General features: G+C 44.6%; 2 protein-coding genes across 12 annotated transcripts in view; one reads left to right on the top strand and one right to left on the bottom strand.

The window, feature by feature from the left end:
• SFI1 (SFI1 centrin binding protein) overlaps positions 1 to 16,222 on the bottom strand; it is a 175,550-nt gene extending 159,328 nt beyond the window's left edge. For 3 of the 5 annotated variants that reach the window (XM_056530334.1, XM_056530384.1, XM_056530348.1), the window contains exon 1: positions 16,085 to 16,221. The gene's annotated coding sequence lies outside the window, so the exon portion shown is untranslated. Of the gene's footprint in view, positions 1 to 16,084 lie in introns of all 5 variants that reach the window. The other 2 variants (XM_056530373.1, XM_056530341.1) reach the window with 2 other exon arrangements.
• The window catches only part of EIF4ENIF1 (eukaryotic translation initiation factor 4E nuclear import factor 1), a 41,359-nt gene continuing 31,306 nt past the window's right edge, over positions 16,213 to 26,265 (top strand). For 3 of the 7 annotated variants that reach the window (XM_056530432.1, XM_056530443.1, XM_056530393.1), the window contains exons 1-3: positions 16,213 to 16,349; positions 17,567 to 17,685; positions 26,189 to 26,262. In XM_056530432.1, coding sequence (XP_056386407.1) covers positions 17,596 to 17,685; positions 26,189 to 26,262 — 164 coding nt within the window. In that variant the 5' untranslated portion in view covers positions 16,213 to 16,349; positions 17,567 to 17,595. The other 4 variants (XM_056530410.1, XM_056530415.1, XM_056530402.1 and 1 more) reach the window with 4 other exon arrangements.

Here is a 26,265-nt window from a genome sequence, read left to right as displayed (position 1 = left end):
CGCCCTTTCGAGATCCTCAGATGTGCACGACAGTGAATCTCTTCCACAGCATATTATCCCGTTGGAATGTCTCGTTTTTACAGCACCAGCAAGTCTCCAACATCTGCCTCCTGGAAAGACTTACCTATCACCTCGTATAAAACTCAGAGTCTTGAAATCGGGCATTCTTCTCTTCTGGTGGGCCATCCTGATATTTGTAAGTCCCTACTGCTCGTCTCCAGACATTATTGGTGGCCAACCTTTAAAAAGGATGTTGCTGATTTTGTTCGGTCCTCCTCAGTCTTTGCCCGGGACAAGACTCCCCGTTCCAAGCCAGCAGGTCTGCTTCAGCCCTTGCCATTTCTTGAGCTTCATTGGACCGATATAGCCATGGACTTCATTACAGACCTTCCATCTTCCCATGGTAATACTGTCATATGGGTGGTAGTGGATAGATTTTCTAAAATGGCTCATTTTGTACCGCTACCTGGTCTCCCATCAGCACCACAGCTTGCCAAGCTTTTTCTTCAACATATCTTTCGTTTGCATGGACTCCCTTCCCATATTGTTTCTGACCGAGGGGTCCAGTTCGTCTCTAAATTCTGGCAGACCCTGTGTTCACGTCTACAAATCAAGTTGGATTTCTCCTCGGCTTACCATTCTCAATCTAATGGACAGGTTGAGAGGGTGAATCAGGTTTTTGGAGACTATCTACGCCATTTCATTTCTACACGTCAAGATGACTGGGTCGATCTGCTTCCTTGGGCAGAGTTCTCCTACAACCACAAGGACTCCGATTCCACAGGTGCTTCACCCTTCTTTGTGGTCTATCGACTTCACCCTCATCCTCCTCATCCCTTGTCATCTTCCTCCGGAGTTCCTGCTGTTAATGAACAAGTGCGTAATTTTTCTTCCATCTGGCAAAAGACACATCTTTCACTTCTACAGGCTACTTCTCACATTAAATGTGTGGTTGAGCCGTGTCGGGGGTAGCGACCTGGGTGTTGCCTGCCGCAGCAAGCCCATCCTGCCTTTCCGCGGGCTCTGGTGAAGACCAGCGGCACCTTAGACTCCGCTCCCGGATACGGTCCGAGTCATCAGCAACACAGGTGGAGGATCCACTTCCAGCTTCGTGACATTCCGGTACCTGACATGGGGTCTGTATTGTGGTGGGGACTGATTCTGTGGTCTGTATTGTGTTGAGGACTGATTCTGGAGTCTGTGTTGTGGTGAGGACTGATTCTGGGGTCTGTATTATGCAGGTCTGAGTTAAAATGGTTGTTCTCACTGTAAGGTCCCTACAGCGAGAGCAATACAGTATATAGGGACAATTCTGAAAAAAAAAACACTTTGTGACAAGCCACCCCCACAAACCCAACCCACAACAAGCCACACCCATATTGCTGGCACACCAAGCGACTTAAAAAAAAATTTGGGCACAGCACTACCAAAAGGTTGCTTACCCCTGTTCTAGACCTTAGTACAGTGCACAATATCCTGGTCCTCAGCATAGTGCACAAAATTCTGGTCCTCAGTACAGTGCACAATATTCTGGTCCTCAGTACAGTGCACAATATTTTTGTCCTTAGTACAGCATACATTATTCTAGTCCTCAGTACAGTGCACAATATTCCAGTGCTCCATACAGTGCACAATATTCTGGTCCTCCGTACAGTGCACAATATCCTGGTCCCCAGTACAGTGCACAATATCCTGGTCCTCAGTACCATCCATAGACCCATATGAGGGCTTGTTTTTTGTGTGGCCAATTGTACTTTGTAAAGACATCACTCATTTTACCATAAAATGTATGGCAAAACCTAAAAAATATTCTTTGTGTGGGAAAATTAAATAGAAGTCTGCAAGTTTGCAAATTCTGATGGGTTTCCTTTTCACGCTGTACACTTTACGGTAAAAATTACATGTTCTGTTTGTTCTGTGAGTCAATATGATTGAAATAATATCCATATTTATTGTACTGCTTTAAAAAAAAAAAAATATTTTTTTTAAGTATGTTTAAAATTGCCTTATTGTGACCACCTTAAACTTTCTAATTCTTCCATATACTGTATGAGTATACTGGCTGTATGAGGGCTCATTTTTTGCACTGTGATTTGTAGTTTTTGTTGGTATTACTTTTGCGTATATTTATTTGTTTTTCATAATTTTTGGGGGAATTTGATGTTACCAAAAAGCAGCCATTTTTTTTTTACGCTTACGCTGTTAACCATACAGGAGCATTAACATTATTTTTTTTATAGTTTGAACATTTACACACACACGGATACCAAATGTGTTTATACATTTTTTGGGGGTAAAATAGGAAAAAGGGGCGATTTAAAGTGTACCTGTCATTAACAAAAACTTTTTTTTATAATAGAAAATAACATTATATGTATATTTGTAATTTACATTAGTTAAAAAATGTGTATATTTTTGTCCTTGCAGCTATTGCCTGTGTGTCTCTGTGAGGAGTCCAAATACAGGAACTGTGGGTGGACAAGCAGGGCTCTGTGCAGTGAGGACAAGCAGGGCTCTGTGCAGTGAGGACAAGCAGGGCTCTGTGCAGTGAGGACAAGCAGGGCTCTGTGCAGTGAGGACAAGCAGGGCTCTGTGCAGTGACGACAAGCAGGGCTCTGTGCAGTGAGGACAAGCAGGGCTCTGTACACTGAGGACAAGCAAGGCTCTGTGCAGTGAGGACAGGCAGGGCTCTGAGCAGTGAGGACAAGCACGGCTCTGTGCAGTGAGGACAAGCAGGGCTCTGTGCAGTGAGGACAAGCAGGGCTCTTTGCAGTGAGGACAAGCAGGGCTCTGTACACTGATGACAAGCAAGGCTCTGTGCAGTGAGGACAGGCAGGGCTCTATGCAGTGAGGACAAGTAGGGCTCTGTGCAGTGAGGATAAGCAGGGCTCTGTGCAGTGAGGATAAGTAGGGCTCTGTGCAGTGATTACAAGCAGGGCTCTGTACACTGAGGACAAGCAGGGCTCTGTACACTGAGGACAAGCAGGGCTCTGTGCAGTGAGGTCAAGCAGGGATCTGTACACTGAGGACAAGCAAGGCTCTGTGCAGTGAGGACAGGCAGGGCTCTGTACACTGAGGACAAGCAGGGCTCTCTGCAGTGAGGACAAGCAGGGCTCTGTGCAGTGAGGACAAGCAGAGCTCTGTGCAGTAAGGACAAGCAGGGCTCTGTGCAGTGAGGACAAGCAGGGCTCTGTGCAGTGAGGACAAGCAGGGCTCTGATAGTTAAGTGAAACAATTGATAAGTAAGTGGCCCGGTGAACAAAAAAATTATCATTTTGGTCAGTTCACCAAAAGCAGGTAGACAAAAAAAAAAAAACACACACAGAATTTGTGATAAACCCCATGCACTGATTAGGCAGGAATGTGTTGGCATCAATCAGGATTTGGCCCCAAAAGATGATATTCAGCATGCCAGGGTGCTTTACAGAAGTCTTGGGAAAGAAGGATCAATGCTGTAAATATTGAGTCTGCATAAGCTACAAGTATTTGCAGCAAAACATTTTTTTTATGAAATTCTTATAATTGTATTTTAGTATTTCATAGAAACATCTGACTAATAGACCTAGAAACACTGTAGCAGCAAACTTTGTGTAAACCATAATTTGTGTCAGTCTCAAAACTTTTGGCCTTGAATGTACACATTAAAAAGAGGGTGCATTGTATATTTAAAGGGTAGCTCCCACCATCACTTTTTTTTCTTTTTTCTCTGTCCCTGCCTATTACCCATCTATCCCTAACCCCCTCCCTGCCTTTATTTTTATTTTTTTACATATTAAGAATGCCTTTTTGTCTGCCTGGTAGTGTGCTCACTACCAGGCAGACTTCCCCAGCAGGCACCACATCACTGATGCCTGCTGGGGCCAACACTTCCGCCCATAGTTCACCTATACAGGACGCCGCTAGCTGTTTCCCCACTGCAACTCCCAGCTTGCCCTGACATCTATTGGCTGTCAGGGCATGCTGGGAGTTGTAGTAGGGAAACAACTGGAGGCATACTGTATAGGTGCATGGCCGCACATCCCGCTCCCGCCGCGCAGCCCGCAACCCCCCTGGCCCCGCTGCACCGCTCAACCCACTACCCCCCTCCCCTCCCCCCGCAAAAGCACAAAAACACATTGAAAACAGACATTACATAGATATTTTTACCTGTCACCGGGAGGCGGGGCCTGCCGGAGCCTGCGTGCGTCCTCTTCTTTCAAAGCGCTCGCTCCCGCCTGTCTGATTGACAGGCGGGAGTGAGCACCGCAGTGAATGAATTCCGACTCGTTGCCAGGCTTCAACGAGTCGAAATTCATTAGTGACGTCACTGCCTAATGCATTTGGCCACTAGGAGGGCGACCCCTAGTGGCCGAATTTAAAAGTGATTTTAAACTGTTTTAAAATCACTTTTTTTAATTAAAGTATATTAGAGATATGTTGTAGTAATTATGTACTACAACATATCAATTTTTTGATTTCATGACAGTGCCCATTTAAACATACAAGATTTATACAGAATTGGAGCTTGAGGATTATATATTTATCTACAATGTAAATTACAGCTCACCTTTTTTTAACACAAAATTGAAATATGATGGAATGGCATGTCAGTTGTTATTAAAGGAGTATTATTTGGGAAAGTTGCCAACATTTACCTGGCAGCCTTCAAACAACAATTTGTGTTCTCCACATCTAATCCCTTTCTAAAGTTTCTCCACTGTTTTTTCAGGTATGTCGACGACATATTCATTCTCTGGACCAGTTTGGTCCAGGAGTTTGAGGATTCCGTTGCATACCTGAATATCCCTAATGATTACAATATAAAATTCACCCACAATATCAAGAACTATTGAGTTCTTGGATGTTCAGATATGTATGAAAGATGGTTTTCTGACCACCAGAGGCTATAGAAAACCTACTACTTCCAATACCCCTTTTGCGTTATGGAAGCTATCATCCCAACCATACAAAAAAGGCAATCCCTTATAGCCAGTTTTTAGGACCCAGATGAATAAATAGTGATGATAACGTCTTATTACAGCAATTTGGAACTCTTGGGATGGCTTAAAAATATGGGTTATCCAGAAAACCTTTTGGTTCAAGCCCTTAATAAAGTGAGGGAACAAAATCGTTCTGACCTACTTTATAAGAAAAAATCTTTAAAAAAGCAAAAAAAACTTTAGCCATCATGAAGTTGGGGAGCCTGAGCACCCATGGGAGGCTCCCATTGAGGATGCAGAGGGCTTTTGCTTCTTATTCACTAGGGATGTCCCGATACCATTTTTTTAAGACCAAGTACGAGTACCGATACTTTAATTCTAGTACTCGCCGATACCAAGTACGAGTACTTTTATTTTAAAGGGAATCTGACACCAGGGTGACGTGGTTTCTGGCGCTGTTTACCGTATGATATGTGGGTCTTTGTTGTGTGCAATAGAGGCGGCTGCTGTAGTATGAGCCAAGATTTCTCTCTTCTCCATTGGACAGAACAGGGAATTTGCATTGGCGTGAGACCGATGTATACATGGTGAGCAGCGGTAGAAACAGGGTCACCTGCACTATCTACCTATAAATTCAAGTAGGTAGTATCCCCTTGCAGACATTAGCAGCAGCCCCCCGGCAGTGATTAGTAGCAGCCCCCCTGTAGACAGCAACCTCCCCCCCCCCATAGACTGCAGGGCCACCCTCTTGTAGATATAAGTAGCAGCCCCCCTGTAGACCACAGCCCCCCTTTAGACAGTGGGCCCCAATTTAAACAGCAGCAGGCCCCCCCTTTAGACAGCAGCAGGGCCCCCCTTTAGACAGCAGCAGGGCCCCCCCCTTTAGACAGCAGCAGGGGCCCCCCTTTAGACAGCAGCAGGGCCCCCTTTAGACAGCAGCAGGGCCCCCCTTTAGACAGCAGCAGGGCCCCCCTTTAGATAGCAGCAGGGCCCCCCCCCTTTAGACAGCAGTAGGGCCCCCCCTTTAGACAGCAGCAGGTCACCCCCTTTAGACAGCAGCAGGGCCACCTTTTAGACAGCAGCAGGGCCCCCCTTTTAGACTGCAGCAGGGCCCCCCCTTTATACAGCAGCAGGGCCCCCCTTTAGACAGCAGCAGGCCCCCCCCCCTTTAGACAGCAGCAGGGCCCTCCCCTTTAGAAAGCAGCAGCCTCCCCTTTAGAAAGCAGCAGCCTCCCCTTTAGATAGCAGCAGCCCCCCCTCTTTAGACAGCAGCAGGGGCCCCCCCCTTTAGACAGCAGCAGGGCCCCCTCCCCCCTTTAGACAGCAGCAGCCCCCCCTTTTAGACAGCAGCAGGGCCCCCCCCTTTAGACAGCAGCAGGGCCCCCCCTTCAGACAGCAGCAGCAGCCCCCCCCCCTTTAGACAGCAGCAGGGCCCTACCTTTAGACAGCAGCAGAGCCCCCCATTTAGACAGCAGCAGGGCCCCCCGTTTCGATAGCAGCAGCAGGTTCCCCCCCGGTAGACACCGGCAGTCCCCCCCCCCCTTTAGACATTAGTAGCAGCCCCCTCCTTGCAGGCAGCTCACCTGCGGCTGTCCTCTGTCGGATGCTGCCTTTCTGCTGCCCCGTTCTCCCGTCCTCTGGTCTGTATCGTGTAGTCCTATGGAGGAGCATGTGACATACACGTCACTCTGCTTCCTCCGTAGCATTACGCTGGGCGCAGGGGAGGAGGTGTGTGTCACATGCTCCTCCATAGGACGACATGATACGGACCGGAGGACGGGAGAACGGGGCAGCAGAGTGGCAGCAGGTATCGGGCATGGTTTTGGGGACATTAAACGAGTCCCCGATACCATGCAAATGGCTAGTATCGGCCCTGATACCGATACCAGTAACGGGACATCCCTATTATTCACATATAGTTAAGGTGCTAAAATGATAAAAAATGCTACTTTGAACAAATGGCCTTTGATTCAGAGAGGCCCCACAGTCGGAGTTGCCAGACTGTGAGATGAATTGACTTGCAGTCGGTACAAAAGTGTACATGCTTCTAATTGGTTGTCCCCCTTTAGACAGCAGCAGGGCCCCCCCCCTTTTAGACAGCAGCAGGGCCCCCCCTTTAGACAGCAGCAGGGCCCCCCCTTTAGACAGCAGCAGGGCCCCCCTTTAGACAGCAGCAGGGCCCCCCTTTAGACAGCAGCAGGGGCCCCCCCTTTAGACAGCAGCAGGGCCACCTTTTAGACAGCAGCAGGGCCCCCCTTTTAGACCGCAGCAGGGCCCCCTCCTTTAGACAGCAGCAGGGCCCCCCTTTAGACAGCAGCAGCCTCCCCTTTAGAAAGCAGCAGCCTCCCCTTTAGAAAGCAGCAGCCTCCCCTTTAGATAGCAGCAGCCCCCCCCCCTTTAGACAGCAGCAGGGCCTCCCCCTTTAGACAGCAGCAGCCCCCCCTTTAGACAGCAGCAGGCCCCCCCCCTTTAGACAGCAGCAGGGCCCCCCCCTTTAGACAGCAGCAGGGCCCCCCCCTCTTTAGACAGCAGCAGGGCCCCCCTTTAGACAGCAGCAGCAGCCCCCCCCTTTAGACAGCAGCAGCCTCCCCCCTTTAGACAGCAGCAGGGCCCTCCCTTTAGACAGCAGCAGCCCCCCCTTTAGACAGCAGCAGGGCCCCCCCTTTAGACAGCAGCAGCCCCCCCCCCCCTTTAGACAGCAGCAGCCCCCCCCCTTTAGACAGCAGCAGGGCCCTCCCTTTAGACAGCAGAAGGGCCCCCCGTTTAGACAGCAGCAGGGCCCCTCGTTTAGATAGCAGCAGCAGGTTCCCCCCCGGTAGACACCGGCAGTCCCCCCCCCTTTAGACAATATGTAGCAGCCCCCTCCTTGCAGGCAGCTCACCTGCGGCTGTCCTCTGTCGGATGCTGCCGTTCTGCTGCCCTGTTCTCCCGTCCTCTGGTCTGTATCGTGTCGTCCTATGGAGGAGCATGTGACATACACGTCACTCTGCTTCCTCCATAGCGTTACGCTGGGCGCAGGGGAGGAGGCGGAGTGAGGTGTGTGTCACATGCTCCTCCATAGGACAACATGATACGGACCGGAGGACTGGAGAACGGGGCAGCAGAGTGGCAGCAGGTATCAGGCATGGTATTGGGGACATTAAACGAGTCCCCGATAGCATGCAAATGACTAGTATCGGCCCCGATACCGATACCAGTAACGGGACATCCCTATTATTCACATATAGTTAAGGTGCTAAAATGATAAAAAATGCTACTTTGAACAAATGGCCTTTGATTCAGAGAGACCCCACAGTCGGAGTTGCCAGACTGTGAGATGAATTGACTTGCAGTCGGTACAAAAGTGTACGTGCTTCTAATTGGTTATCCAAGTCTACATCCAGCAGCAACTTCAAATGCAGTAGTTGTAACTGGTGCTCTAGTTTTTATTCCTGTAAAGAGATTCAGTTAGGAGGTGTTAAGTTTAGGATTTTGGATTTCATTTGCTGTAGGTCTAAATTTATTGTCTATGCCAATAGGGCATTAGGGAGCATATATGGTCTGTGAAGTCAGGAAAAGGATCACCAAGATTAATAATAGATCATTTAGGATACAACATGACGGTGAAGCTCAGTGTTACATTTTCTGAGTTTAGAATGCATTGATACAGATAATGGAGAAGATAGGCATAGGAGACTTCCACAACGAGAAGCCTATTTAATCTTGAAAACTAGAGCCCAAGAGACATTAGGACTGAATGATAGAATAGATTTTTGTATTTTTTTGTAAATATTATTGTCACGATGCCGGCTGGCAGGTAGTGGATCCTCTGTGCCAGAGAGGGATGGCGAGGACCGCGCTAGTGGACCGGTTCTAAGCCACTACAGGTTTTCACCAGAGCCCGCCGCAAAGCGGGATGGTCTTGCTGCGGCGGTAGTGACCAGGTCGTATCCACTAGCAACGGCTCACCTCTCTGGCTGCTGAAGATGCTGAAGATAGGCGCGGTACAAGGGAGTAGGCAGAAGCAAGGTCGGACGTAGCAGAAGGTCGGGGGCAGGCGGCAAGGATCGTAGTCAGGGGCAACGGCAGGAGGTCAGGAACACGGACTAGGAACAGACAAGGGAACGCTTTCACTAGGCACAAGTGCAACAAGATCCGGCGAGGGAGTGCAAGGGAGGAGACTAGATATAGCCAGGGAAACAGGTGGGAACCAATTAAGCTAATTGGGAAGATTGGGCCAGGCACCATCATTGGTGCACTGGCCCTTTAAATCGCAGAGACCCGGCGCGCGCGCGCCCTAGGGAGCGGGGCCGCGCGCGCCGGGACAGGACCGAGGGAGAGCGAGTCAGGTACGGGGGCCGGGGTGCGCATCGCGAGCGGGCGCTATCCGCATCGCGAATCGCATCCCGGCTGAAGGCGGGACCGCAGCGCACCCGGTCAGTGGATCTGACCGGGGCGCTGCAACAACGAAGATGAGGCGAGCGCTCCGGGGAGGAACGGGGACCCGGAGCGCTCGGCGTAACAGTACCCCCCCCCTTGGGTCTCCCCCTCTTCTTGGGGCCAAAGAACCTGAGGAAAAAAAACTCAATTTTTCCGTGATGAGGTCCGATGCAAATTAGGAGGGGTTCTGTGTGGAAACGTACGAGACAGTCCAATCTTTTATTGTAAAAACAATAGATGTAGAGGGGTCTGGCGAGACTGGTCACAGGAACGTAGAACCTGTTGATGAGAGAGGCCAAAAAAAATTTTCCTGCAGATCCGGAATCCAAGAAGAGCATAGTAGAGAAGGAGAAGGTAGAGGCAGATATCCGCACAGGCACAGTAAGGCGTGGAGAAGCAGAGTTGACATCAAGAACTGTGTCACCTTTGTGCGGAGTCAGCGTACGTCTTTCCAGGCGGGAAGGACGGATAGGACAATCCTTCAGGAAGTGTTCGGTACCGGCATAGTACAGGCAAAGATTCTCCATGCGGCGTCGTGTCCTCTCTTGAGGTGTCAAGCAAGACCGGTCAACTTGCATAGCCTCCGCGGCGGGAAGCACAGGAACAGATTGCAGAGGACCAGAGGAGAGAGGAGCCGGAGAGAAAAAACGCTTCGTGCGAACAAAGTCCATATCCAGGCGGAGCTCCAGACGCCATCCGGAAGAACGCATGTCAATGCGAGTGGCTAGATGAATGAGTTCATGTAGGTCAGCAGGAGTCTCTCGTGCGGCCAGAACATCTTTAATGTTGCTGGATAGGCCTTTTTTAAAGGTCGCGCAGAGAATCTCACTATTCCAGGACAACTCGTAAGCAAGAGCACGGAACTGAATGGCGTACTCGCCAACGGAAGAAACACCCTGGGCCAGGTTCAGCAGGGCAATCTCGGCTGAAGAAGCTCGGGCAGGTTCCTCAAAGACACTTCGAATTTCCGAGAAGAAGGAGTGTACAGAGGCAGTGACGGGGTCATTGCGGTCCCAGAGCGGTGCGGCCCATGACAGGGCTTTTCCAGACAGAAGGCAGAACACGAAAGCCACCTTAGACCTTTCAGTAGGAAACTGGTCCGACATCATCTCCAAGTGCTGGGAACATTGCGAAAGAAAGCCACGGCAATACTTAGAGTCCCCATTAAATTTGTCCGGCAAGGACAGGCGGAGGCTAGGAGTGGCCACTCGCTGCGGAGGAGGTGCAGGAGCTGGCGGAGGAGAAGATTGCTGGAGAAGTTGCGACTGAAGTTGGTGCGAAATGGTGGACATTTCCGACAGCTGACGGGTTAGAAGGGCGATCTGTCGGGCTTGCTGGGCGGCCACCGTGGTGAGGTCAGCGACAACTGGCAGAGGAACTTCAGCGGGATCCATGGCCGGATCTACTGTCACGATGCCGGCTGGCAGGTAGTGGATCCTCTGTGCCAGAGAGGGATGGCGAGGACCGCGCTAGTGGACCGGTTCTAAGCCACTACAGGTTTTCACCAGAGCCCGCCGCAAAGCGGGATGGTCTTGCTGCGGCGGTAGTGACCAGGTCGTATCCACTAGCAACGGCTCACCTCTCTGGCTGCTGAAGATGCTGAAGATAGGCGCGGTACAAGGGAGTAGGCAGAAGCAAGGTCGGACGTAGCAGAAGGTCGGGGGCAGGCGGCAAGGATCGTAGTCAGGGGCAACGGCAGGAGGTCAGGAACACGGACTAGGAACAGACAAGGGAACGCTTTCACTAGGCACAAGTGCAACAAGATCCGGCGAGGGAGTGCAAGGGAGGAGACTAGATATAGCCAGGGAAACAGGTGGGAACCAATTAAGCTAATTGGGAAGATTGGGCCAGGCACCATCATTGGTGCACTGGCCCTTTAAATCGCAGAGACCCGGCGCGCGCGCGCCCTAGGGAGCGGGGCCGCGCGCGCCGGGACAGGACCGAGGGAGAGCGAGTCAGGTACGGGGGCCGGGGTGCGCATCGCGAGCGGGCGCTATCCGCATCGCGAATCGCATCCCGGCTGAAGGCGGGACCGCAGCGCACCCGGTCAGTGGATCTGACCGGGGCGCTGCAACAACGAAGATGAGGCGAGCGCTCCGGGGAGGAACGGGGACCCGGAGCGCTCGGCGTAACAATTATTTATACTTTTTCATTTAGTAATTATTGTTACTAACCTATCTTACGTCACTGGGGTGAGTACTTCAGTGCCGACGTGCAGGAAGTGGGCAGGTCTGTAGAAGCACACGTGTTGTGCAAAACAGCGTTACCTGTCATCGCTGCATGATCATTAGATCATTAAATCAGGTTACCAGCGGGCCCTGGCTGGACTAGGAATCAGTAATACAGTGGAGAACATGGATTCAGGGGTCCCAACAGTAGGGGCCATATCAGAGACAAGTAGTGGTCATAACAATGAGAAGAAGAGAGACACAGAATAGGATTACAAACATAACTTATCATTACCTATTCTACTGAGCACAATACAATACGACGAATTTTGGATAGAAATTGGAAAATCCTCCTACAAGACCCAGTACTATGTGAATACATCCATAAGAAGCCTCAGATGACATATAGAAGAGCGATAACACTGAAGAATACACTAGCTCCGAGTAGATTAAGGAGCAAAGGGTTCACATCCAATAGACCAGAAGGAAAACCGGGTATATTCAAATGCAATAAAAATCCATGTAAATGCTGTCACAATATTGAAAAGGGTACAAAGAGTTTTACAAGCAAAGCTACAGGAGAGTAATTTAAGATAAAGAACAAAATTGATTGCTCTATCACATTTGTGATATACAAATTGGAATGCAGTTGCAATTTACAATATGTAGGTTGCACTACCCAGCAACTGCGGGCTAGAATGAATAAACACCGTTCCAATGTTCAGAAAGGCTTCATCTGCCAAAGTGTTTCTAAACATGCTACAGAAGCCCATAAGAATGATTTCTCTTCATGTAGGATTTTAGCTCTAATCAAACATTCCTGAGGATATGCATAACAGGTTTGAGCGCCTACAATGTAGAGAATCATATTGGATATATAAACTCAATACATTGTATCCAATTGGTCTCAATGAAGGACTAGATCTTGTACGGTAGCCCTACCTTGTCTGTATGGTATACGATAAGCCATATTTTGGTTCATATAACAATTAGATGTATTTATCACAATATATGTAATTTTCAGTGAAACTTAGTACACATGAAATATGAACAACATATGTAATTCTCTATGAATACAAATGTACATATAATAGGAGGAGAATATGTATTCAAGACCTTCATTTCACCATTTTGATGAGTAGGATGTATCTATTTATTCCACCATCTATTTATTACACATCAATCATTATTTTTTATTATTTATTATGGTTCTTTATGTTTTCTAATATGTCAGGTGGATATTGGATTACTGGACATCCAGTTACGGTGAATTCTTGTATGTATATACATATATTGTTTATAACACGGGAGTGGTCACATATTATTTTAGCAAAAACTGTATCTAGACCAGCCTCATTAAAGGGGTACTCCGTTGGAAAAAAAATTTTCAAATCAAATGGTACCAGAAAGTTAAAGGGGTATTTCAGGAAAAACCTTTTATTTATATATATATATATATATATATATATATATATATATATATATATATATATATATATATCAACTGGCTCCGGAAAGTTAAACAGATTTGTAAATGACTTCTATTAAAAAATCTTAATCCTTCCAATAGTTATTAGCTTCTGAAGTTTTCTGTCTAACTGCTCAATGATGATGTCATGATGGGAGAATATCCCCATAGGAACTGCACAGCTCCCGGGACGTGAGTCATCAGAGAGCAGTTAGACAGAAAATAACAACTCAACTTCAGAAGCTAATAACTATTGGAAGGATTAAGATTTTTTAATAGAAGTAATTTACAAATCTGTTTAACTTTCCGGAGCCAGTTGATATATAAAAAAAAGTTTTGGCCTGGAATACCCCTTTAAACAAATTTGTAAATTATTTCTATTATAAAATCTTAATCCTTCCAGTACTTGTCAGCTGCTGTATACATTATAAAACCTAGTCTCAATGTATAGTTCCATACATTACCATGGTACCAGTATTATAAAACCTAGTATGATTCCATACACTACCATGGTACCAGTATTCAGTATGAAATCTAGTCCCAATGTATGGTAAAAACTGTTCAAGATCCAACAGGTTATATAGTCCACATGTGGTACAAACTAGTTAATTTTCCATGTCCTAGCTCAGAAAGACATAGAGATAAGTCCCCTTCTTTTATTCTAAATCCAGCCCTCATCCCGGAGATAAGGACCCGGCCAATAGTCCCTGTATTTTCTTTTATATAATAGAAAGTTTTAGTCTGTGCGCTTTGCATCTAATTCTGCACTGTTACTAATTCCTTCTTATCACTGAGCCTTGGTTTCAACATTCCTACCTGTTATACAGGTCCTAAATGTCCCACAGTGAGACCTGACAGTCATCATTTGTATCTTTCCGACATGACGCATGCGCATTACAGCCGGCTCAGTGTTGGCTGTTAAGAAGGATCCAGAGCTATGTGCACATAGATGTCATGCAGGAATCGCACTATTTTTAGAATCGGGAAGCGGCGATTCCTCCACGGCCCTTTTAGTAATTTGTATTTATCTATATGTTTTATTTCGATGTACATGAAGGAGATATTTTACATGCCCAGTGGGCATTTCATAACGCTTGGCGCCACAAACGCCATGTATAAATACCTGTCTGTAAAAGATGTGCTTATGTAAGCCTATATACCTGACAAGGAGGTACTGTAGCCTTGAAACGCATTGTATTTTGATATAATAAAGAAACTATTGATACCAACAAAAATGTCCTTCTAGTAGATCGCGCCGCAGCCCGGATTTCCATTTTTTTCAAGCCTACTGATCACTGCTGATTGCTAAGGGCACCTGCACCACTCTTCTAAGTTTTGATAAATTTCTCCCTGTGTGTCACAGTACAGGATCTGAGCACTGTGCACTCTGCGTATCTACTTTAGTGTTTAGGACCTATTTCTGTTTTTGAGACACATTCTAAAACCACATCAAACTTGCAAAACAGAACTGGACTAATATCACAAGTGCTGTTTCTTGAGCCAAACACAAGATTGGAGACAAAACTTTATCAGTCCTGTCTACACAGCGGCTTTGGCAGCAATGTGGGTCACGTGTAAAGACTGCAGCGCCATGTTCTATTATTTCTAATGCACCTCAGCTAATATAAGCAAATGGGGCACATTGAGACCCAAAAAACACTTTGGTGGTCCCTACATGATCCTATTTATTTCCATTAGCTGCAATACAGCACAATTAGGACAACAAGCAGTATTTGCTGTGTGGACAAGAACATTGACAGTGGGGTCAAATTGCCGGAAAAAATGATGTTTGTGATCCTGGCTTTTAGGTAAGGGTGTCAGCTGAAACCAGAAACTGATGGTGCAGGGAAAGCTCCTGTACCTGCAGAATCAATGCACCATGCTGAAATGTCAGTTTACAATAATAGTATGGCTCAGGCTAGGTTCACACTGTGCTACATTCACATCACGATTTTACAATACAGGTTTGTATCAGTTTTTTTCTCCCCAAAACGGGAAACAAGAAACTAACAAAACAGTATGCAAAATTGTGCATTATAAAAACCATATACGGTTTTCATAACTATGAAAAAGTTATTCGACAGCCGCCCACAGACTCCAGCAGCTGGGGGTACTACTACTCACATCATAGAACAGACTCGTTTCCATGATGGGAGTAGTAGTTCCACGGCTGTGGGAGTCTGAGGGCGGCTGTGGTGACTACAGTAGTGTTTGTACTACTAATTCCATCATGGAACAGAATCTGTTCCATGTTGGGGCTAGTAGTTCAGGGGCTGAGGGATTGACTGCATCAGGTCTCACTTCTGAGACCCGCTGTGATCATAACTTATTAACCAGGGTAGCGATGTATATTTCATACTCAGTACTTCATATTCAAATACCCCACCGAGAACCCTGAATGGCCAGCACCAACTGGCCATTCACAACGCTTGGCAGGGTTTTAAAATTCTACATTGCAGTTCAGTTCTTCTACACTGTCCATGATGGGAACAGTAGTATGAGGGACGGCTCCTGCAGGGGAAGTGTGCGGCAGGGGGGGGGGGGGGGTGTTCCAGCGGTCGGGTCCCCTTCAATCTATAACTTATCCCCTGTCCTTCGGATAGGGGGTAAGTTATTTTCCACTACAGTATTCCTTTAACTCATTGGCAATTTAAATTGTTTTGAAACCATGTGGTTTTTGATGTGGGAAATTGGTGTGGTTCCCGTGTAGTAATCTTTTGTGATCCATAAGGATTTATAACTTACTGAATCAAGGACAGGGATTATAAATCTCCCCATTAGGCCTTATTCACATCAGCATTATAGAGCATTATAACCTTACTCTATTGATAATCTATTGATAAACTTGTGCAGAGGAAAAGATGCAACCGCTCCACTTTCCCTTTGCACTGGTTTTGATAAATCTCCCCCAATAGTCCCCTATTCAAGTGCACTATATACAAGCTGCCGCCACTGCCCGACAGGGGGCGCTATGAAACAACCCCTTAATTACAGACTGGCCTGGAAAAATTGCGCGTGCTTTGGTCAGTGACTCGTGCAGTGACGGGCTTAGGAGCAGAAGTCTCTCACTCTTAGTCACTATAAAACAGAACCGATTATTGTTTCCTCACTTTCGTTTTCGTGCATCATCTTCCGCGTCACGTGATTAGCAAAGCTCCACTAGTTAAAGGGTTAAGCCTTCGCTAGACACGCCCCTTTACGTCATCAAGTGACGCTTCACGTTTGGGGTCCTCTTGACGTAGGCGGCTTTCGGTGCCTGAATTGACCGGCAGCTCAATACTGTAGACCGGGGGTGACGTGAGACTAAAAGACAAAGAAGGCCCCGAAGCTCCCAGTAGAGAGCAGACCGGCGGAGAGAAGGGAGCCGCGGGGCCGGTACGTGCCGTACGTTATGTGCGTGCTCTGCGTGCTGTACGTAAGCGGCGTGTGTACGCGGCGGGGGGTATTAGAGGGAGGGGAACCGGGTGAAAGTGGGGGGTGTATTCAGGTAAGACTAGGTTGCTGCTAGGGGGCAGGCGCGGAACATGTCGCAGTCCCCGGGACACTCGATTCTCTTCAGTCGTTTGCCTCCCGGTGTTTCTTGTTTGTTATTAGTACCGGGTGAGCAGGCCGCCGGCTGGGCTGTGTGGAGTGCCGCCGCTAGTCGGGACTGGCGGTCCTTCCTTGTCTGACGAGCTTTTCCTTATTCCCCCGGCTTATGTACCCGGGCACTGTACGGGGACACCGGCGGCATAAGGCACGGTGGGGTTAGTTCATATCCCTGCTTACGTTACGGGGCTTGGACAGGAGCTATGGAGACAAGTTTACTATTCCTTTATTTCCTATTGCTGTGCTCTTCAGTACATGCTATTGTCCGCTGTTAGCAGCCACCTCAGGTGATGTATTACTGACAGGAAGTCTACTGTGGGTCACCAGGTCTGTCCCTTCAGTGGGCTCAGTGTTTATCTGTATTGTCCTCTTGGGTTGCATTGACATACCAGTTCCATGGGGGTGGTTTTTTTTTTTTGTTTTTTTTTATTTATTTTTTTTGTGTAAGAATGCTGTGGTCTAGTTTGTTTGTGTGTAGAGAAATAATATTATTTATTATTATTATTATTATTAGTATTATTAAGTGTGTGTGTGTGTGTATATATAGATACAAATCATAAAATGTTGCCGTAGCTTGTAATACACTTTTTTTTTTATTGGACTAACAGCATTTTGTAGAGACAAGCCTTCGGGATTCCTCCCTTTATCAAGTCCAAAGCAAAAGGGAGGAATCCCGAAAGCTTGTCTCTACAAAATGCTGTTAGTCCAATAAAAAAAGGTATTACAAGATACTGCAACATTTTATGATTTGCATCTGCATCACTGGACTAATACGGCTACTCAAATTTACTATATAGATGTATGTGCTGGATAGGAGTGTATGTATATAAAATTGTTTGATATAAATTCATACAATTTGAGTTGGTTTGCTGATTCAGTGTGGTTGTACGTGTTGCTTTATATAGTTGGTATGTGGAGTTGACTTGAGTCTGCTGGAATCTTTGCTTCTTGTGAACTGTACCAATTCAGAACATTGCATTCTAATGCTAACTTCTTCTCTTCAGGTGTGTAGAGGCTTTTTGGGCTTGTTGGGATGGATCACAAAGAAGAGTCAGACAGTAGAGATCCCTTTACAGATATCAGGAAGGCCCCCTGGAGCAAATCTAATCACAGATACTCAAAGGTATTGTAGCTGTTGCATTTTAAAGATGGGCTTACACCATTAATAGGTATTAGCCAAAGGTTTATTTGGCTGCCAGCTATTTCATGTGTATTTTAATAGGGAGAAGAGTCACCACCACACTCCTCAGGCTGCAGCTGATTGCTAGGGAAAATAAAAGCAACCAGTGTTTAAAATTTACATGCTCAATTCTTCTCACCACCTTATTTTTTTAGTTGTGAGGACCCCATATACATTAGATGGACAGTCCCACCCAAATTCAGAAGTTCAGATGACTTTTCCTTATGTGTAGGGGTGTCTTAAAGAGTGGGAAAAAGCAACAGTGGATCTGGCTTCACAGCAAAGGTACTACTAAAATCCAATCTTTAATAGTGTAAATTAAAACATGAAGAAAAAATTGTAGGATGACATGCCAACGTGTTTCGGGCTTAGCACAAGCCCTTAGTCATGGCAAAGAATAATTGGAAGGTGCCCCTCTTTTATATCTGAAATATGTGAGGCAATTACCAGATTAGTACGGCTTGAACCGGAGTTCGTGTGTGACGTCAGGTCCGGAAATGGAAACGGGTAAGTGTTCATGAAAACAAGGGCTGGACGAAAGATGTCCAAAAATCCTGTAGTGGATTTTACCTGCTGAGATCTTGCTGCGAGTAACTTTAGTTACATTCAGGGAGCGAGGAATAATTGCGCTAGTATTATAGTATAGATGTATGTAAATCAATATGCTGTCTATACATGATAGATACGTAGAATGGTGTAAGTTAAGATGGACATAAAGGTAAATAAGTTAGTATACAATATAGATATATAGACCTCTGTATTTCTGAGGATATCAAAGTATGAAGATAAGTACAATGTATTTATATCATAATGAGATATATAATAATAAAAAAAAATCAAGGGTAACAACTAGAGATGAGCGAACTTCTCGGCGCGGTAATTGATGACTTATCCTGCATAAATTAGTTCAGCTTTCAGGTGCTTCCGTGGGCTGGAAAAGGTGGATTCTTTCCTAGGACTGTATCCATCTTTTCCAGCCCACCGGAACTCCTGAAAGCTGAACTAATTTATGCAGGAAAAGTTTGTGACAAATCGAATTTACTGTAAGTTCGCTCATCTCTAGTAACAACGATCAATAAAATGTGAGACATACAACAAACACAAAGTGAATATCTGTATGTATAAACAACCATAATATGTATCTAAGGGCAGCTGTTCCCAGAAAGACACTGGTAAGCCAGTAATAGGGTATAGTAATCTAATGTAAACCTGGATGAAGACTCCCTGTACGGACACCTCATAGTATATATACTCTAGGGACTGATAAAGTACAGGGGAGTGAAGTGGTAAATACAACAGATTAGTGTAGGTGGACCTGGAAAAAACAGTTTTAAACATAGGCATGTAAAAGAAAAATAGGCACAATGCGGACATGTCTCGAAAATATAATGGAATAAGATATATGTATATGAAACCAGTACTGAAAAATTATAACTAAGTAGAAAGTTTTACAAATTTAGTATTTGTACACCTGAGTAGTTTTAAAGGGTTTTTCTTCCCCCAGGGTTATATGAAAAAGTTAACTGAAAAAAAAGGGGAGGGGTAAGATGATTGCTAGATGTACATTATATAGTTACATAGTTAGTATGGTTGAAAAAAGACATGCGTCCATCAAGTCCAACCAGGGAATTGAAGTGAAGTGTGTAAGGGGATAAGGGAAAGGGATGTAGTTTTATAATTCTGCATAAGCATTAATGTTTTGTTCCAGGAATGGATCTAACCCTGTTTTAAAGCTGTTAATTGTTCCTGCTGTGACCAGTTCCTGAGGTAGACTGTTCCATAAATTCACAGTCCTCACGGTAAAGAAGGCGTGTCGCCCCTTTAGACTAAACCTTTTCTTCTCCAGATGGAGGGAGTGCCCCCTCGTCCTTTGGGGGGGTTTAACCTGGAACAGTTTTTCTCCATATTTTTTGTATGGACCATTTATATACTTATATACGTTTATCATATCCCCCCTTAAACGTCTCTTCTCAAGACTAAACAATTGTAACTCCTTTAATCGCTCCTCATAGCTAAGATGTACCATGCCCCATATTAGTTTAGTATCACGTCCCTGCACCATCTCCAGCTCCACAGTGTCCCTTTTATGAACAGGCGACCAAAACTGAACAGCATATTCCAGGTGAGGCCGTACCAATGCTTTATAAAGGGGGAGTATTATGTCCCTGTCCCTTGAGTCCATGCCTCTTTTTATACATGACAATATCCTGCCGGCTTTGGAAGCAGCAGCCTGACATTGCATGCTATTCTGTAGTCTGTGATCTACAAGTACACCCAGATCCTTCTCTACCAGTGACTCTGCCAGTTTAATCCCCCCTAAGACATACAATGAATGCATGTTATTAGTACCCAGATGCATAACTTTACATTTATCCACATTGAACCTCATTTGCCAAGTGGATGCCCAGACACTTAGTCTATCCAAGTCATCTTGTAACTTATGCACATCCTCTATAGACTGTACCGTGCTACAAAGCTTGGTGTCATCTGCAAAGATAGAAACAGAGCTGTTAATGCCATCCTCTATATCATTGATAAATAAATTAAACAGCGGGCCCAGTACTGAACTTTGGGGTACACCACTAATTACCGGGGACCAATCAGAGTACGAATCATTGACCACCACTCTCTGGGTACGATCCATGAGCCAGTGTTCAATCCAGTTACAAACTAAAGTTTCCAAGCCCAAAGATCTTAACTTACCTGTCAGACGTCTATGAGGGACAGTATCAAACGCTTTGGCAAAATCCAGAAACACTATATCCACAGCCATTCCTCTGTCAAGGCTTCTACTCACCTCTTCATAAAAGCAAATTAGATTGGTTTGACAACTTTTTAAATGATTGTGGTACATTAGCCCGCCTGGCACTCGGGAGTCTTGGGACAAAATCCAGTAAGCCTCTCGAGAGTGTACCAGGCATGGCCAATCTCCTCCCCGGCGAGGTTGTTGTACTTTCTCTATGCCACAGATATTAATGCTCGAGGTGTCTCCTCCATGAATGTCACGAATAGGTTTGCTAAAGCCTGATGCTGTATGGATCTGATTAAATCCTGGTGTGGGTAAACCTCCTCTTACATGTTCCGCTATGCGGGTCTTTAGTTTTCTGGTGGTGCATCCCACATATTGTAGATGGCATGATAGGCATGTGGCTAAGTAAGCTACATGGGTGGAGTTACAATTGATCAGTGATTTTATGTGAAAAGTCCTTTGGTTAACAGATGAAGTAAAAGTTTGAGTAGTGGTTACATATTTGCACATGGGGCAACTTGGTTATTGATGCATACAAACAGAAAGATATTCACTTTGTGTCCAGTTTGTTTGTCTCACCAGACATTTTATTAATCTGTGTTATCCTTTGATTTTTTTTTTTTTCTAAATGAATATAATATCCTTACGATATAAATACATTGTACTTATCTTCATACTTTGATATCCTCTGGAATACAGAGTGTGTATATATGTATGTGTGTATATATAGATAGAGAGATAGATATAGATATAGATAGAGAGAGAGAGATATAGATATAGATAGAGATAGATAGATAGAGATATCTATATATATCTATATATCTATATATATCTCTATCTCTATCTTGCCTTTATGTCCATCTTGCACCATTCTACGTATCTATCATGTATAGACAGCATATTGATTTACATACATCTATACTAGAATACTAGCACCATTATTCCTCGCTCCCTGAATGTAACTCAAGTTACTCGCAGGAAGATGTCAGCAGGTAAAATCCACTACGGGATTTTTGGACATCTTTCGTCCAGCCCTTGTTTTCATGAACACTTACCTGTTTCCATTACCGAACCTGACGTCACACGCCCACTCCGGTTCAAGCCGCACTAATCTGGTAATTGCTTCACATATTTCAGTTATAAAAGAAGGGCACCTTCCCATTATTCTTTGCCATGACTAAGGGCTTGTGCTAAGCCCGAAACGCGTCCGCCTGTCTTTTATCCTACAGTTTTTTTCTCTCCATGTTTTAATTTACACTATTAAAGATTGGATTTTAACAGTACCTTTGCTGTGAAGCCATATCCACCGTTGCTTTTTCCCATGTCTACACGGGCAGGCGGCCCGCTTCTTCCGAGCTCCAGCACTGCAGAATTGAGAGCAAGCCTTTATACTACTGGTCCTTGTGGTGAGTGAGCAGGAGAAGGAGGAAAAAAAACATTCCCGGCTGTGCTCAGTTGGGCTTTTCGGGACCACTGCACTGAAACCGCGGAATCCCGATCAGCTAGGATGCACCAGGAGGGTCCCTTACCTGCCTCCTGCGCGTCCGATTGATTGCTGATCAATGCTATGGCATAGCACTGATCGGTGCTGGCAATCAATGTACTGCATGTTATAGTCCCCTATGGGGGCGATAAGATTGCAAAAAAAGTTAATAAATTATTTAACCCCTTCCCTAATAAAAGTTTGAATCATCCCCCTTCTCCCATTTAAAAAAAAAAAAAAATGTAAGTAAATCTAAACATATGTGGTATCGCCACGTGCGTAAATGTCCGAACTATAAAAATATATAATTAATCCGCACAGTCAATGGCGTACATGTGAAGAGAAAAAAATCTAAAATAGCTTATTTTTGGTCACTTTTTATATCCGAAAAATGAATAAAAAGCGATCAAAACAAAAATGGTACCAATAAAAACTTCAGATCACGGTGCAAAAAATGAGGCCTCCTACATCCCCCGTATGCGGAAAAATAAGTTATAGGGGTCAGAAGAGGACATTTTTAAACGTGTTCATTTTCGTGCATGTAGTTATGATTTTTTTTTTCCAGAATTACGTGAGTAGGGTATCTTTTTAATCGTATGGACCTACAGAATAAAGAGGAGGTGTCATTTTTACTGAAATGTACTGTTTAGAAATGGAAGCTCCCAAAACTTACAAAAGTGTGTTATTTTGTGTTTATTTTGTTTTTTATATAATAGCCATAAATAACTACTATAATGATACCTTTTTTAATTTTTCCATAACATATGCTCCGAAAAAAATATATTGGTTCAGTGAAATTGAAATAGTAAAAGATAACTAATATTTTGATACATTAGGTCGCCTGATTACAGCAATACCAGATTTGTATAGTTTGTCATGTTTTACTAATTTAAAAAAATACTGAACTTTTTTTAATGTTTTAATTGCCTTTTTCTGACCCCTTGTAGCATATTATTTTTTGCATACAAGGCTGTATGAGGGCTCATTTTTTTATTTTTTATTTTTGGCCACATAATCCGTTTTTTGTATCGGTACCATTTTGGTATTGATCTGACTTTTTAAGGTCTATTCACACGTACAGTATTCTGGGCAGATTTGATGCGCAGGATTTTCTGCTGTGATTTCAGTGAAAACTGAATGACATCAAATATGCATAGAATAATGTGCATGAATAGACCCTTAATCTTTTTTATTTATTTTTATTTTTTTCAAATTTACGTTATTTAACGTACAGGATACCTGATGTTATATTTTAATAGTACGTACAATTACGTACACAGTGATACCAAATGTTTATTTTTATTATGTTAACATGTTTTTATATAGGAAAAGGGGTGATTTGAACGTTTAATATTGAAGGGGTTAATGTTTGTATTTAAACTTTTATTAAAACTTTATTTTCTTTTTAACTTAGACTTTTAGGAGGAATCATTAGAATCCTCATACAGATCAATAGAGTTCTATTGAACTCCATTGATCTTTGTATTGATCTTTGTGCTCTGCAATCCATTGATAAAGCCTAGTCCAGCCAGGCTCTATCAATGACAGCGCCACGGGACCGCAGGGAAGCAGAGGTAAGCCCTCCGGCTACCTATATAGGGGACCTCCCCACTGCGATCGCACTGCGGGGGGGGGGGGGGGCGTGATCCACCACACTAGCCCACAAGGGAGCATTCACATGTCCATTTAGACCCCCGCTGTCAGCGGTGATCGATGCATGCTGGCTATTAGCGGTGGCCCCTGGCTAATGAGAACAGCCGGGGCTGCAGAGTATGGAGCGGGCAGGAGTCGGGAGCCTTCTCCATGTAGACTGCTGAGTGTATGAAGCCAGGCCGGAAAAACTCACCTGCCCGGAACTGCATGTCCCGGGCGTCGGGCGATAGGAATTCCACATCCCTGCATCATATGGATTTTTAGGTGGAAAATTGAAAAGGGTTATGATTTTTTTTAAAGTTAAGGAGGAAAAAGCTATAGTGCAAAAACTGAAACGCTGAGTCCTTAAGGGGTTAAGGGCAGGAGGGTAGTTAGGTAATATAAACTGAGTTAGTTTAGAAAATCTAGTTTGATAGGTATTCTTTAACCCCTTAACGACTTAGGACGTAAATGTACGTCCTGGTGAGGTGGTACTTAACGCACCAGGACGTACATTTACGTCCTAAGCATAACCGCGAGCATCGACGCGATGCCCGGATCATGCGCGGAAGGTCCCTCCTGCTGATCGCAGCCAGGGACCCGCCCATAATTGCAGACATCCCCGATCCCGTGGATGTCCGCCATTAACCCCTCAGATGCCGTGATCAATACAGATCACGGCATCTGCAGCATCGCGGTCATAAAAATGGATGATCGGATCGCCCGCAGCGCTGCCGCGGAGATCCGATCGTCACCTCACCTGGCTTTTTTTATTTATTTATTTATTTTTTTTTTTTCTTAAGCGCAACAGTAATAGAAGTATGTTATCATGGATATCATTTTAATTGTATTGACCCAAAGAATAAAGAACACATGTCATTTTTACCATAAATTGTACTGCGTGAAAACGAAACCTTCCAAAATTAGCAAAATTGCGGTTTTCTTTTTAATTTCACCACACAAATGGTATTTTTTAGGTTGCACCATACATTTTATGGTAGTCAGTGATGGCATTACAACGGATAACTGGTCACGCTAAAAACAAGCCCTCATACTAGTCTGTGGATGAAAATATATAAAAGAGCTATGATTTTTTGAAGACTAGGAGGAAAAAATGAAAACTTAAAAATAAAATTGTCTGCGTCCTTAAGGCCCAAATGGGCTGAGTCCTTAAGGGGTTAAACTGTCACGGTCATTTGAACAAACTTTTGACACTTTTCCCAGACATGTCAAAAGTTGAAGATTTACTGCAATTAGAAGTTAGAAGACGGTGAAGTCTTTCTGACTTTGCCACTCCTCAGACTAATGCAGTGAAAAGGTCGGGTTTAAGTGACAACCAGGAAACAAGGTGCATACTTAACCCCACTTTAACTCTTAATTGAGGCTGGTCTCAGGGGTGAGACCTGGCATGATCTTAACATTTGACATGTCTAGATAGCCTGTCAAGTTTATTCAAAGGCTTTAAAAATGTTTCTTAGCACTGTACATACAGAAATTTTTCACTGGTAAAATGTCTAATCATTTGGAATTTTTGTGGAATTTCCCACTGAATTGCTCTGTAAAATCTTCTAAACTGGTTCCTTTATTGTAAGGCCATTCTGACAAAGTACTTTGGTCATTATTTTAAATCAGTGTTTGTAAGCCGAACTCATGAGTCAAACATGGCAAAAACCTATAATGGAAAGATTTGCACCACTTTGTGTTTTTTAAAAGTACCTGTCAATAAATAAACTTATCTAAACTAACTCGGGCTATGTTCCCTAACTACTTCCAACACTCCTCCCACCCTTTAGAGCTTTAAAAATCTGTGTATCATAACTTTCTTCTTGCTCACATGGTGCAGTCTCCCAGCAGGATAAAGTGGGTGTTTTCCCAGCAGGCATGACATCACTGAAGCCTGCTGGGGAACACTCTTGCCCTCACATGGTTGCAGTACTGTGATGAATAGAAGACCTCACGCTCTGTACAGCTTTGTGAGGCTCTATGTATGTTTCAGTGAGGCTCTGTGCAGCTGTCAATTAAGCTCAGTGCAGAGATGCACTTCCTGACTTTGGTCTCCTGCCAGGCTGGGAGGAGACCAAACTCACTACTAAATGTGGCAGGGAACAGAACAGAGCCACCTAGTGGCCATTTTTTTTTATATATTTTAAACATATTTATGTTCATTTTAAAAGAAAGTGAATGGGAAAATGTCTAATTACACAAGGAACACAAAGTTTTTAATTTTTTTTATTTTTTTACAGGTATTTTTAACCTTTTATATATTACTGATGCAGAATATGGACCATAGAGTCTATTTTCAGGAGCAGGCCTCCTGTACAAAGTTCAGCTCTGTAGTATGTTGGTGCTATAAAAAACCCAGTGAGGTGCACTGTGCCTGTGTGGCCCCAGAAGCTGGAAACTAATTGCAACTGAGGCCAGGACAACTGTACTGGGGCATTCTGGGAGGAGGAGGGGGTGTATTTTTCCCGGAGTGCTCTTTTAAAAACTGATGTCTAGGGACAAATTCTTGATGTATTTTACTACATGTATGAGTTTTACTCCAAACTAATGACTTAACCTGTTCTATTGCTCTTCAACAGGAACAACTTCTAGACATTAAGGAGCTGCCACACTCAAAACAGAGGCCGTCCTGTTTATCAGATAAATATGACAGGTA

This window comes from Hyla sarda, chromosome 1, assembly GCF_029499605.1.
Source record: "Hyla sarda isolate aHylSar1 chromosome 1, aHylSar1.hap1, whole genome shotgun sequence".
NCBI lineage: Eukaryota > Metazoa > Chordata > Amphibia > Anura > Hylidae > Hyla > Hyla sarda.
The sequence above is the reverse complement of the archived record's forward strand: the minus strand, read 5'-3'. Positions and strand labels throughout refer to the sequence as shown.